Source organism: Epinephelus fuscoguttatus, linkage group LG18 (genome assembly GCF_011397635.1).
Source record: "Epinephelus fuscoguttatus linkage group LG18, E.fuscoguttatus.final_Chr_v1".
NCBI classification, from domain to species: Eukaryota; Metazoa; Chordata; class Actinopteri; order Perciformes; family Serranidae; genus Epinephelus; species Epinephelus fuscoguttatus.
Genome location: NC_064769.1, coordinates 13,884,226 through 13,898,182, shown reverse-complemented (window position 1 = coordinate 13,898,182; position 13,957 = coordinate 13,884,226). Strand labels below are relative to the sequence as shown.

Sequence of the window (13,957 nt, the reverse complement as noted above, 5' to 3'; positions counted from 1 at the left end):
GTGAGGTGGGATGGATTATCTCGGCAAAGGAGAAGTGCTCACTAACACAGATTTAGACAGATTTGTGAACAATATTTGTGAGGAAATGGTCTTTAGTGTGGATAGAAAATGTTTTAGATCTTTGAGTTCAGCTCATGAAAAATGGGAGCAAAAACAAAAGTGATGCGTTTATATTTTTGTTCAGTGTACTTTACACAAATGTCTAATAGAATAAAACGATTAAGTGATGACATTTTTTATCAAAAAGGCCAGAGATCAGCTTCATTGTGACATCATAATGCTCTGCAAAAAACTCTTTTCTGGCGACTATTTAACATCCTATATCAGGAGCAGAAGGGGAGACATTTGGTTAGATACTGAATTGGTGACACTAATCTTGGGTGTCCACTTTGAAACTATGCTGATTGTATAGATCTTCTGTGCTGCCACAGGGAAGATGTGTGTGTAGCATCTATGTTTTCACAGACATGGATGTAAACTGATTTAGAATTTCATCTACATGTATGATTATAAAATCTGCCAATATTAATAATCTGTTTTCAGTATTTATGTTTGGTGTTTACAGCATAAATATGCAGATACTGCACTGATGTACCTTTAATAAAACTCAAATCAGGATGCAAAGTTGATGTTAATGTATAATTCTAGAAAAGATTTAAAGGTGCAGTCAGCGATTCTAATTCAATACACTTTTTGTCAAATTCTGCGACTGCCCCCTTGTGATCTGCTAACTGTCTGTTCCATGTGTGCGTTAATAAAACAGCCCTGGCTCTGTCAATAAAAAAAAAAAGTAGAAAAACAACAGTGTGCCAACTACTCTCGCTCTTCCACGTCCTTGCCCATGAGAAACGCCGCTCAATGAAGCCAAGCTGCATCGTGACAGTGCAGATAACACTGTAGATATTACCAGAGCTTCTGAAGGAGCAGTGGCAGTAAGAGGTGTTTTACTTGGGGTACTGAGTTCAGATATCAACAATCTTTCACCAGAATCACAGACTCCACCTTTAATTGGCCAATTTAGTTATAAAACAATTATAATTACAGTCCAACAGTTCCTTACTTTGCACATTACTCAGTTTAGTGCCTTATTTTGAACATGTCAGTGTTATATACTGGTAGTGAACAATAACTCAATCACAACCAAAGAGTGTGACACTATTTATGTGTCTAACTGCCATAACTGTTTGAGGGGATGTATTGGAAATAAATGGCTGCAGTTAAATCATGAAGTGAAAGGTAAATCAACTTTGGCAAAGACATTACCAGAGATCTCAGAGAGAAGAGACAGGTGCCTGATTATCATTTATTTTTGCGTGGGTTCATATCACCATTACTGCATGCCCTCTGTCTAAATATTTTGGACAGTGTGTTACACTTTGATATTTCAAGCTGTCACACTGCTCAGTTTTCAAAATAAGTGACTAGCTTGAAACCGGCTGCCTTTATTTAGCCTGGAACGTTTCATGTGCGTTATATTTAGTTCCCTCAGCTGTTGTTCAGGTAATACCGTAAAAACTACAATACCCATGAAGCACCTGGAATCACAACAAAACGTGCCAATGCCAAACACTTCGCTCAATGAAACCGGCATCTTAATTCTTGCTGCGACATGAGGTAGATATTTTTTGACCTAACGCAACGATTATACAGTGTGTTACAGTCATTTGTGCTATTTTAGGTTTATTATTTTCGCTCAACACCAGGTTAAATCCTTCCCGTTCCCTGTCAGCTAACGTTAGCTCGCGAGCGGATGCTAGTCTACCTGCTAGTCGATGTTAGCAAAGAAGCTAACGTTAACCGTTAACGTGGACTTCGTATCACTATAGCGACGTTTAATAGCTTGTATTGTTGTTTTGAGTCGTAGCGTTATGTTTTGTGTGGTTTGAGAGAGAAATCTGGTTCAACGTTTACAACACGGTGTTAACACGGTATGCGGCTGTATGAACTAACGTTACTATAACCCCTTAATAACCAGAGCTTATTTTCACAAACTGTTGGACCTATGGTTATGTTTGATTTCTCAGATTTTATGTCAACGTTTGTCAACTGTTGTGCCCGATTTTATGTCCTAACCTTGCTGCGATCAATATGAGTATGTTTTGGTATCATACCCAAAAAGTATGACAGGTCAAAAATAAATTTACATGGCATCTAAAGGTGTTAGCTTTAGTTTGCATTAAAGAGCTAATTAGCAAGGTGTGTGACATTTGCAGTAATGTTATAGTTGTTATCTTAGATATTTGCATCCATTATCTCTTGATATTTTCTTGTCCATGAGTAGCTGTCAGAGCATCCTTGCTGCATTTGGGTCACCTTATTGTAAATTTTGGGCATGTGTAAGAAAAAAAAGGTAGCCAACACATTTCTATACATGAGTACACATAATAGGGTAGTTAGGGCTTGTTTGGCTAGGTTGGATTGAAGATGCACTACTTTAATACATAGCATTATCTACCAAGTAGGTATCGATAGGTGCAAAACAAATCTGTGAGCTGCCTGCGTGATCTGATGAGCAATGCATTCAAAGTGCAAAGATCAGATAATAAAAAGTGCATGAGTGACATGTAATCAGGAGAATTACAACACAAAAGGTGGAATAAATGTGAAATGCTATCTCTATGTCTGCATAAGAAATATGCTTGGCATTTATCAGTCTACCACAATCTCCTTCACCCTCAATCTCTTAAAAGGTTGAGAGGAAAATTTGTAAATTCAGTGTGCAGGAAGCAGGCTCATTAGCTCTGTAAGTCACAATGCTCTGATCAAAGGCAAAACTAAGGAAGCATTAAGTGTAGTTGCTGTGTGCTCCAAGACAAGTGGGTTAAGTAATCTGACATGACAACAGTAGGTCCACATGAGTGCACACCCGTCTTTTGTGTATTTTTGTACCTAATTTGGTGTATTAGTTGCTTTGTGGGAGAGCATTTTGTTCACAGATGCGGATGCATAGAAAAATATGTTTGAACTTTTAAAAAAAAGGTCGGTGGCACAGACCGTTCAGTTTGAGCTGTGGAGTGGAGTTTTGCAATACATCTGTCGTTAAATTATTGACGATCTCATTCCTCATAAATAATACAACGTGACGATGTTATCATCTTAAGACCATGAAAGCGTTCTTGAATCTTGTCGTTGAAATAAGTGGATCTAACAAAGTCCCTATGTGTGGTTTCAAAGATAAAGCTTACCCAAGAGCCTACAAAGTAGAGCAGACTTCGAGAGAGAGCCTTTGATCACTAGTGCATATGATGGGACTTGATGTTTCTGCTCTTATAGCTGAGAGGACTAGTGATGAGGGGGCGATACACTGGGTCTATTCAGACATAGCTTTAAAGAGAGACAGTGCATCATCTGTAAGGTGTGGGAGGAGCTTTGGCCTCTGGCTGTCTGCTCTTAGTTTCTCTGTGACACATCAACTGTGAAGATTTTTCATCAGATTCAACAATAGGTAGGAATTTTTACGAGCTTGATTGCACAGTATTTTCTACATGGTGTGCCTTGTTAGCTCGTAGGAATCTGCTTGTGTTGTTTTTTTCACATTTGGCTCCAGTCTCTGCTGAATGAGTAAAGGGGAAGTGACACTGAAAGGGGGAGGAATACTGACCAAACTTGCTCAGCTGGCAGGCAGTGTCCCCCTACCACTAATTTCCCTTTTGTGTCCTATTGAAGCCTGTAGAATGTTATTTGCACTAAGCTGCGATTTCTATTCTAGACTGCAAGATTTTTCAATATGATGCAGTACATGGCAGTGTAAATTTGGCCTACTTATTGCAAGGGATGAGCAATTAGTCTGTAATTTATTAATTTGTTCACAGGCTATCCATGTAATTATATTGGATTATTATCAATAAATCTGTTGATTTCTTTTTTCAATTTCTGAGTTATTTGTTTACTCTATAAAAATACCAATTGCAAGTTCCAAAACTGAATACATCTTTAAATTCCTTTTTGTGACCAACACGTTAAAACCCTATCAAATTAACAGCCATATACAACTGAGAAAAGAAGCCAAACCTTCACAGATGAGATGCAGTTCTTTCTGTCAGATTTGAAACAGTCTCATCTGTCTTATAGGTGTTATTACCTGTAGCCAGCTATGGCACCAGGGGATGTGGTGCCAGACCATGCTAAGCAGCTGAAGCCCAAGGAGAAGCGGCCTGGAAACAGGGCATCGAAAGCTGACTGTGAGCCTGATGGGTCATTCATCTTTGAGGCTCATGAGGCTTGGAAGGACTTCCATAACTCCCTCAGGCATTTCTATGAAGTAGGAGAGCTCTGTGACGTCACGCTGAAGGTAGGTCGCTCTGTCCGCGCTATTTATATCTCAGCTGGTCTTTGTTTATGTTTTTCAGTGATGTCGGCTTAAAGGTTGGGATTTCACAAAGGATATTTTAGAGATGTGAGTCATATTAATCAAAGAGTGTGGTTGTTAGTTTTGATTTATTTTCAATCCCTAAACAGCTGCCACAATTACAGTTCTCTGCCTGAACAATCATACTGTGGAAATGAATAATCACTGAACTTATTAATGCTGCATATAGGTTTGAGTTGTTAAACATGTATTTTGTGTTTGTCTCTTTTTGTAGGTTGGCAGTAGGTTGATACCATGCCACAAGCTAGTGCTGGCTTGTGTGATCCCTTACTTCAGGTATGGTTCTTTTTTTATTTATTTTTTTTAAGAATTAGGCCTATAATGATATTTTAATTATAGCAAAGACCAATTTGAGGGTTTTTTTTAACTAGTGGACACCCAGTCTCTATAATGATTTATCATCATTTATCATTTATCTTTTAATCATTAAAATCATTTTAAAAGCATTTTTTATGTAAAATGATGGATTTCCTTAGTAAATAGACATGTAATATGCAGCATGACATTATTATTCCTTACGTATTACATGCTTGATGGACGTTTGCTTGGACTAAACATACAGAAATTAAGCAACAAAGACCTGTCTGTAATCTGTGCCTGAACATAAGGTTCCAGTGTAATGAAAAAACCCCACAAAGACTGAATATTGTAATGTTTGTATGTTTTTGCAGAAGGTATTTCTCTTTGCTTTTGTCTAAGTGGCCATTTCTTCCCTCAGGGCCATGTTCCTGTCAGAGATGTCTGAGGCTAAGCAGGAACTGATAGAGATCAAGGACTTTGATGGTGATGCCATCCAGGACCTGGTGCATTTTGCCTACTCCTCCAAGCTCACATTAACTGTGGACAATGTCCAGCCTCTGCTTTATGCTGCCTGCATCCTCCAGGTAAAGAAACACAAATACTCAACAAGCTGCACAGGCATTTTGTTCTCTTTATTTTACATGGACTAAGGGGTTGTGAATTTTCAATCAAAGGTTAAGTGCTGTGATGCTTAAACCCTTATTTAGCAATTCAAAATGTTCTGACAATTTGTATACAGAACTTATTTTTTTAATACATTAAGATAATCTGTAAAATGCTTTATTACTGTTTGAATCTATCAGGTGGAGTTGGTGGCAAGAGCCTGCTGTGAGTACATGAAGGCCCACTTTCACCCCACCAACTGCCTGGCAGTTCGCACCTTCGCTGAGAGCCACAATCGCGTGGACCTGATGGACATGGCCGACCGATATGCCTGCGAACACTTCACTGAGGTAGTGGAGTGTGAGGACTTTACATGTGTGTCTCCCCAGCACTTGCGCACATTATTGTCCTCCAGCGAGCTCAATATCCATTCAGAGACACAGGTGTACAATGCAGCAGTGAAATGGCTGAAAGCAAACCCACAGCACCACGAGGCCTGGCTGGACCAGATCATGTCTCAGGTTAGAGAGTGCATAGCTGAAGGGTACCATAGGGTGTGGTTTGGGTAAATTTAATATCTCCAGAAGTTCTGTATTTGTGTCTGGAAGTACCTCTGTTTGTTCTAGTGAAATTAGACTTTATGACCCATTTAACTGATGACCTGAAGGGTTAGCAACATAACTGTGTGTAAAATTGTGTTACATATGTGTTCACAGATTTATGTAACCACTTTTACAACCACAATACAATGTGTATGCTGCTCTCTCCTTCAGGTGCGCCTCCCCCTGCTTCCTGTTGAGTTCCTGACGGGAACAGTGGCCAAGGATGAGATGATCAAAGGTAACCTGAGTTGTCGCGACCTGATGGACGAAGCCAGGAACTACCACCTCCACCTCAGCAACAAGGTGGTGCTGGACTTTGAGTATTCAGTCCGCACCATACCCCGGAAACACACTGCAGGTAATATTTATATGGGGTTGTTTGGCTTTCAACATGTAACTGCTGATTTTATGGCATTTGTAGTAACATGCAGCAGCTTTTCTTATCATCTTAAAAGAACACTGAGTGAAGCTGAATGCCTTTCTAGTAGTTTCTCCATAACATAAGAAAAGCTACAAAAATATATAACATCTTTTTTTTATAAAATTTTTGTCCCATTTTCTTAATATATTTTGTCTTTGAAAAAAAAAAGTGATGACCTGATGTGCTGTGAGCATAAAGTATGATGTTATGTTCCTCACTGTGCCAACGTTTTTTTCTTTTCTGCCATTCCCTCAGGGGTTTTGTTCTGCGTGGGTGGCCGCGGGGGTTCCGGTGACCCATTTCGCAGCATCGAGTGCTACTCCATCACCAAGAACAGCTGGTTCTTTGGTCCTGAAATGAACAGCAGACGGCGTCATGTGGGTGTAATATCTGTGGGAGGTAAGAGTGGTTATATATAATGAAGCTACAGAAAGCAAATGCCGGGGCAGGGACAGTTGGAGTTTGGAAAATGGAGAGCACAGGGAAACTTTAGGACGTATTTTACACCAGTTTATTAGGTACACTGAGCTAAAACTAATGCAGTCTAATAAAACAGTTGTGCAGCAAATGTTACTTTCATGAAGATTAAAATGTTTGATTTTTGTTCAAACTGTTTTGGAGTGGTGTTGCTTCAAATAAAGTACTCTGATATTTGAGTTTTGTCGAGATAATTTAGAAAATGAAATGTTTAGATTATAGGTGTACCTAAAAGCAGATTCAGTATACATTGCAACATACCAACTGAAAACATATTGTATATCTATATAAAAACATTACTTGTCACCAGTCCAAAAAAAGCCTTAATTATTTTATACCCATTTGTAATCACTAGACGGGTCACATGATCATAAAGACTGCACTTCATATCTTTTTGATGTTGGTTTCCTCAGGGAAGGTTTACGCTGTTGGGGGCCATGATGGTAACGAACACTTAGGCAACATGGAGATGTTTGACCCCCTCACCAACAAGTGGATGATGAAAGCCTCCATGAACACCAAGAGGTACACAGACACCTCAGTAAACTGAATGTGAATGGGACTTTTCTCCATTGGCTTACATTTTGGGAAAGGGTGCTATTGCATTAAGATGGCTTAATTAAAAAGTGCTGCTTTTCCTCTCCATTTTGGCCATCCTAACCCAGTGCCTTTTACGCACTAAAATGATTAAAAAAGAGGCAGTATGATTATCTGGGCAGCCAAATCCACTAAGATGGACAAAGTAATTTAAAATATGGAGTGTAATGATTATATACAAAGCCTAAAAATCATTCATACTGTTACACTCCAATAGCTGCAAGTCTTTGTGTTTAAAACCCTGATGTTGATTTATTAATCCTAAATTTAGATCAAAGGAAATGTTGCTTTTTCAGCCCTTACATGCTCAGGAACAGGACAGATTGATGCCTTAACATACATTTCTTCCAGTGAACCATTTACTATACCATGTGTATTTGCTGTGCTTAGAGTATTAGGTAAATAGCAGAAGCACTGCTTTGAGCAAGGGTGTATGTGTTTCCCAGGAGGGGTATAGCCCTGGCGGCTCTTGGTGGTCCTATCTATGCCATTGGAGGTCTGGATGACAACTCCTGCTTCAACGATGTGGAGCGTTATGACATTGAAAGTGACTGCTGGAGTGCTGTGGCGCCGATGAACACACCCAGAGGAGGAGTGGGATCTGTGGCATTGGGGGTAGGACTCAGAGGTCTAGATTAAAATCCAAAGAGGTCCAGTGACTAAAATGTCCTCTCAGCAATGATCCAAATCTATGTCCTTATGTCCTGTAGCCTACCCCTCCTTCATGCTGTCATCTCTCTTATGCAGTTTTTCTTGCTATAGCGAACCGTGTAAGCACGGTAAATTATCAATTTGATTGACTCAAGTGAGTGAAACTATTGCTGTATTAACTGGATTAGCTGTGCCTGCAGCCTATAGCCATGACCGTCTGAAAAAAAAAACAATGCTCTTTAAATATTATTAATTTTTCTCCCCCAGTCATCAGAAATTCGTCACAGATAAACAGAAAACATCATTCTGTCCACATCCGAACCGTGCTCCGCCATTTGTTGATGCCCCGCTGTAGAGAAAGCCAATCACTTGTGACTGATGATTGAAATATGCCCTGGACTTCACTTCTTTATACCCTCTCCTTGCCAGAGTTTTGTGTATGCGGTGGGAGGCAACGATGGTGTGGCCTCACTGTCCAGCGTGGAACGGTTTAACCCACATCTCAACAAGTGGACTGAGGTCAGCGAGATGGGCCAGCGGCGAGCTGGAAATGGAGTCAGCAAACTCAATGGCTGCCTCTATGTAGTGGGTGAGAGGAATGAATAAATTAAGTTGGATTCCAAACATTTGAAATATTCATCTCTTCGGATCTGATCACTTTATTGATTATGATAATTTCGTTAGAAGCATATACATCAGTTCCAACATGTATTTCGTCCACATTTTCCTGTACTGCAGTGACTTGATTGACGCTGTTTGTCATTGTTTTCCTGGTGTTTTTTCCTCTTCCTCTGAAATTTGTTTCATACACCCAGGTCACATGCCTCAGAGATACACACCCTGCAATTTTACACACAAATGCGTGAATCAGGAAAGACAAAAGTTCATGTTTTGTAAAGCTATCTGGTAACTGATTTACAGAGTGTGGGGGTGAGACTTTTATTGTACAACTTGTATTTGAAGAGTCATTCAAGGTTCATTAAAATGTCTGTTGTGGCATTTTGCCTGGTTAGTAGCCGTGGCTTAGTATGGAGATATAAAAATCTTTTGCACCCTTCATCTGCAACATCATAACCTAGACCCTAGAGCTTTTGTCACAAAACCAACAGAGTAATTTTTAGTAATTGTCTCTCTCGTCCTTCTTAAAGGTGGTTTTGATGACAATTCACCCCTGAGCTCTGTAGAGCGCTTTGACCCAAGAATGCACCGTTGGGAGTACGTGTCAGAGCTGACTACCCCGCGTGGGGGAGTCGGGGTTGCCACTGTAATGGGAAGAGTGTTTGCAGTCGGGGGTCACAATGGGAACATCTACCTGAACACAGTGGAGGCTTTTGAGCCTCGAATGAACAGGTGAGGAGGACGGGATTAAGGGCTGTTGGATGTGATGTGTTTGTAATGTATTAAAGTGGAGTTTGGGATGATTTATCAGCCCTTTTTCAACGTAGGAATCTCCCATACTCTGTCGCTCTTTGGTATTGTAAAGCAACTGCTTCTCTTAATGCTAATAATGTATGTCACTGCAGTTTAAAATACTTGATTTGTTCCTCAAAGTGCACTTGAAGGGATATTTATCAATCTATATACAATGCAAAATGACCATCTCGCCTACTGCGACTGTTTACAAGTCTGATTGCTTGTGGAATAAAACCTGTTTGTTTTGCATACATGCAGTTTCGGATGGCTTTAGCTTAAAGTAGTTATGGAGAACATGCGTGGAGTTGTTGCTAATTGGATAAGTCTTTTTGAGGACTTGTTCAGTATTAAGCTGCACCAGGGATCTGTATTCTGACAAATATTTATGAGCTGAGGTTAACAACAACCTGCATTTGGTACTAGTTTGGTAGTACAGTGACTGAGGAAGACCAGTGCAACACAAACAACTTGAAAAAATTTGCCACACAACGCTTATTTAGAAACAAATCACAGAAACCCTGGAATATGCACACTGTACATTGGAACTGAACTACAGACACAAATCACATATTTTAGGTGAGAGATTGCTGTGCAGTCTTCAAATAAAAACGGGATGAGACTTGAGGCTGCAGCTCAGGTGGTAAAGCAGTTGTCTACTAATCAGAAGGTCTGTAGTAAATGTCCCTGGGCAAGATACTGAACCCCATGCTCTGCATGACTGTGCTATTGGTGTGTGTGTGCTTGTTAATGTTTATTAGTTTCGGTGGGCAGGTGGCACCTTGCATGGTGGCCCTGGCCTTCAGTGTATGAATGTGTGTGTGTGTGTGTGTGTGTGTGTGTGTGTGTGTGTGTGTGTGTGTGTGTGTGTATGTACAGGTAAACTGCACTTGTGTTAAAGTACTTTGAGTGGTCGCTATGAATAGAAAAATGCTATTAATAACACAACGAAAGGTCCACACACTGTAGCTCCCTCAAGTCTGAAGAAGAGCATTAGCTCAAAACGTCACTATTAGATGTGCTGATATATTGCAGAAGCGACAGTGTGTTGACCCTCCCTCATGTTTATTTCTGTTTTTTACTGGTCCAGCACCTGCCTTAGATATAAAGTCAGTCCATTTTACCATTTACTTAATGGTACCCTTACAGACACTTAAAAATACAGCTGTATGGGGCACATTAGTAGCAAAGTGTTTACAGCACATGCCACATTATTGCAACATTCCAGATTCGACTTTAGCCTTGGGACCTTTGTTGCATGTTGTATTCCTTTCTCTTGAGTCTTCCTCTACTTTGTCTAATAAAGGTGGAAATGCCCAAAACACTGCTGCATCAGAACTGTTGGTATGTCTTCTTATTACTATTTTGTCATGACTTACATGTTTGCTTTTTAGATGGGAGCTGGTGGGTTCAGTGTCGCACTGCCGTGCCGGAGCTGGAGTGGCTGTCTGTTCATCTCACGTCAGCCAGATCAGGGACGTCGGCCAGGGCTCCAGCAACGTGGCCAACTGCATGTGACCACCGCTCCACTTTTTACCAGGTGACTGACTGCCAGGTCACCATCAGATCTAATCACTGCACAAGCACACGACACAAAGCACACAGACAGTGACGCGGCAACTTCATTGCTGTCGCCACTGTCTGAACATCAGCCTTAATCACTCATAGGCTGGTGTTCAGTTTGCACATAGTGATTGAGGAATATTAGGGAGGTTTTGACTGACTTGAAGTGCTCGTCTGACAAATCTGAAGTCTTCTGACAAAAGATACATTAGAGACATTTTTCTTGACTCCTGCTGGTGTTATTTGCATTCAGTGATGTAGTATTTTGTACTGTATTTTCTTCCGTTTGACTGCCTTTACATAGTTTTGATTTTTTAAGGGAACATAGTAGCCGAGCCTACTAGTATTTAATACTAACGTCTCGAGAATGAGAGGTAAGTTTGGATTCAGAACTACTAGGTTAACTGCACATTATCAATGTGGACTGTAAAGTAGGCCAGTATGAATGCATTTCAAAGGTTTCTTTTTAAAGACTGGCTGTGGTTTACTCATTGGCTCTGCAGTTATTTTTGTTAGCCACAGAGATGTGACAAATCAGTAGTTTAAAATAAAAATAATGCTGGATTTAACACATTGTTTGCAGTGCAGCGTGTGCAGTTAAACCATTAACATTTTCATCAGCCAGTCTAAAATATGATGTTAAGATGTCAAATGCATTTCCAAGACTCCTGTGATCTAATGCCAGATGAGGTGAAAGCATCCGTTAAAGCAGTTAGACTTATGAAAGGTGCGTTTCAGAATTATTCTAATAGCAGTTTGACTGCAGCAAGCTGGATTGTATTGCAGCAGTTGTAACTGGGATCTGCCTGTAATCATTTGTGTTTGAACAATCATTGAAGGGTGATTGGGACAAATCAGTCACCGAGAAAGGCGTGACAGGTCAAAGGAATTCAACTGCTGCAAGTGCCAAACACAAAAAAGTTTGTCCCCTGTCTAGAAAGCGTGTACGTGTAAATCTGTTTAATCCACCTGCTGAATCCTGAGTCGCTTCATTGAAGTCCCCCTCCACTTAAAAATATGTTTTTCATCTGTTAATCTCCCCTAAAATGTCTGACCGTGACTATACTGACTTGTATCTGTGCAAAGTTTCTCACTAGAGAGGTGTTTTCACATTCCTGTGCTGGAAATCTGAGTTTCAAACGTACCCTGGGCAAGGTAGATTAGGTACGTCACTAGTATGAAAGTCAGTTGCTGTCTAATATGCAACACATATTGAAAGGGTAACAGACTTCCTGTGCAGAGCGGACTCATCAGTACACAGAGCAGAGTTAGTATAGTAAAGGTTTTGACAGCAAACATGGTAGAGTGTGCAGTTTTTAGATCTAAACCGGACCAATGTGAACAATCTGTAACATTGTAGCAGATTATTGTATGTTTCACGACCACTAACCCTATGTTAGCCACTGCCATATACAAGCTAACAACATAAATAAATAAAAGATGCTAACTCCACTGACCATTCTAAAATGTTTGCTAGTGGCTGAGTTTGGTGTACGACAGACATCTCATCTGAGTCTGGGTCTGACTGAGGCTGAAACATGTACTGCTGAATCTCTCCGACATTTCCTCTAACGCTAACGTTAGCCGTCTTGATGAATGCTGCTCTTCAAGCGGTTAACCTAGCAGTAGCTTCGCACAGCCAGACCTATCTTCACACTCTCCACAGACTGAGAATTCTTCAATGAGGGAGAAAGAGAAGATGTGCTTTTATGAGGGAAAACCATGTTAAACAAAGTAGTAATCATGGTAGAGTATTTTTACAGACGTGTCTGGAGGGGGACTTTAACCTCGACCTCAGAATAAATAAAGGTTTGATGGCTATATACTGTACCTGAGAGTCTAGGACTGATCAGAGCAATACGGTGCACGTTTCCAGTTCTTTTTCAGTTTTACATTATTTTATAGAGTTCTGTTCAGACTGACAGGGACAGATATTCAGATTCAAGATTTGTGTTTGACGATAGCTGGACTGTCAGAAATCCTAATCAGAGTGCTTTCAGATGTGTATAAGATGCAGCTGAGGTTTGTCTCTGCAGATGGCTGTGTTATATTTTAATATATGGACATTTTGTATAATAAATAGGTGTATCTTTGGTATTTCCTTAATATCCTTTACTACTCTATCTAATCCATTGCTGTGCACTATTTTCCTAGAGTAGGTGTGAAGTCTGAGTATATTTTTGTCCTAAATGGAGTTATTCATGTTATGAGTTTGAAGATGTTTATTTAACACTCATGCCTATCTCTGCCATATCTAAATGTAATACTTTCTGGCAACAGTTTTGTTTGTTTGTTTTTTTCAGGCTGACAGAGTGATGACTTTTAAACAGAAATGCTATATATGGTTTATACTAAATATATACATATTATCGCACAGTGTGTCCTGCGGATATTAATTTTAGTGCATATTGTCAACCTAATTTTTACACCAAAAACTGAAGATAAAACTTGTCAGCAGCTTTGTTAGCAAACAAGCCAGAAAATTCTTTTGTAAATCTTTTGTAAAGTTTACTGTACTCTGTGTTGTTCTTCCTCCTCCTGACTGCTTCCATCTTATGCTTTTATTTACATGGCATTGGTATAATAAAGTTTTGTGTAAAGTTTATCGGTGGGTTCCCTCATTTTTTCCTGTAACACTATTAAATTTTGCCCTCCATAACAAGATTGACTGTAAACTGGGTCCAAAAAAAACTTTAGCAATCAAGTTTGTGGTAATGATCCTTCTTATAAAATGAATTGTCACTTCTGTTACAAAAAGGCAGAGTTTGGTTCATTTTCCTACACACCTGCTCTGTTGGGTATGCGGTATTTTTTCTTTTAATGAAGATTTATAAAATTACACTCTTCTGAAAAGTAGCCGTTGTGAGTTTCCTGACTCTGATGTGTCTGCTGAGCAAGGTAAATGACATTTTTGTATCAAATTTGCGTTTATCGTTTTGTAACGTTCCATTAAACCGAGTTAAA

General features: G+C 39.8%; 1 protein-coding gene across 3 annotated transcripts; it reads left to right on the top strand.

The window, feature by feature from the left end:
* Nucleotides 1-1,523: 1,523 nt before the first annotated feature.
* On the top strand, nucleotides 1,524-13,580 carry klhl8 (kelch-like family member 8). 3 transcript variants are annotated; one of them, XM_049604507.1, is made up of 12 exons: nucleotides 1,524-1,614; nucleotides 4,072-4,291; nucleotides 4,584-4,645; nucleotides 5,088-5,253; nucleotides 5,473-5,793; nucleotides 6,046-6,232; nucleotides 6,551-6,694; nucleotides 7,186-7,297; nucleotides 7,816-7,984; nucleotides 8,450-8,609; nucleotides 9,169-9,370; nucleotides 10,825-13,580. In XM_049604507.1, the coding sequence occupies exons 2-12, from the start codon at nucleotides 4,094-4,096 to the stop codon at nucleotides 10,946-10,948; spliced, it is 1,845 nt and encodes a 614-aa protein (XP_049460464.1). In that variant the 5' UTR covers nucleotides 1,524-1,614; nucleotides 4,072-4,093; the 3' UTR covers nucleotides 10,949-13,580. The 3 variants fall into 3 exon arrangements, with proteins under 3 accessions (XP_049460464.1, XP_049460465.1, XP_049460463.1); XM_049604508.1 differs by lacking the exon at nucleotides 1,524-1,614 and adding an exon at nucleotides 1,680-1,928; XM_049604506.1 differs by lacking the exon at nucleotides 1,524-1,614 and adding an exon at nucleotides 1,983-3,445.
* Nucleotides 13,581-13,957: the final 377 nt, after the last annotated feature.

Excerpts from the sequence above, each read along its gene's own strand:
- klhl8 (XM_049604507.1), top strand. The coding sequence starts at position 4,094 with ATGGCACCAGGGGATGTGGTGCCAGACCATGCTAAGCAGCTGAAGCCC. Across the intron at positions 6,695-7,185 it reads GGGTGTAATATCTGTGGGAG|GGAAGGTTTACGCTGTTGGG; the intron begins GTAAGAGTGGTT and ends TGGTTTCCTCAG. Across the intron at positions 7,298-7,815 it reads GCCTCCATGAACACCAAGAG|GAGGGGTATAGCCCTGGCGG; the intron begins GTACACAGACAC and ends TGTGTTTCCCAG.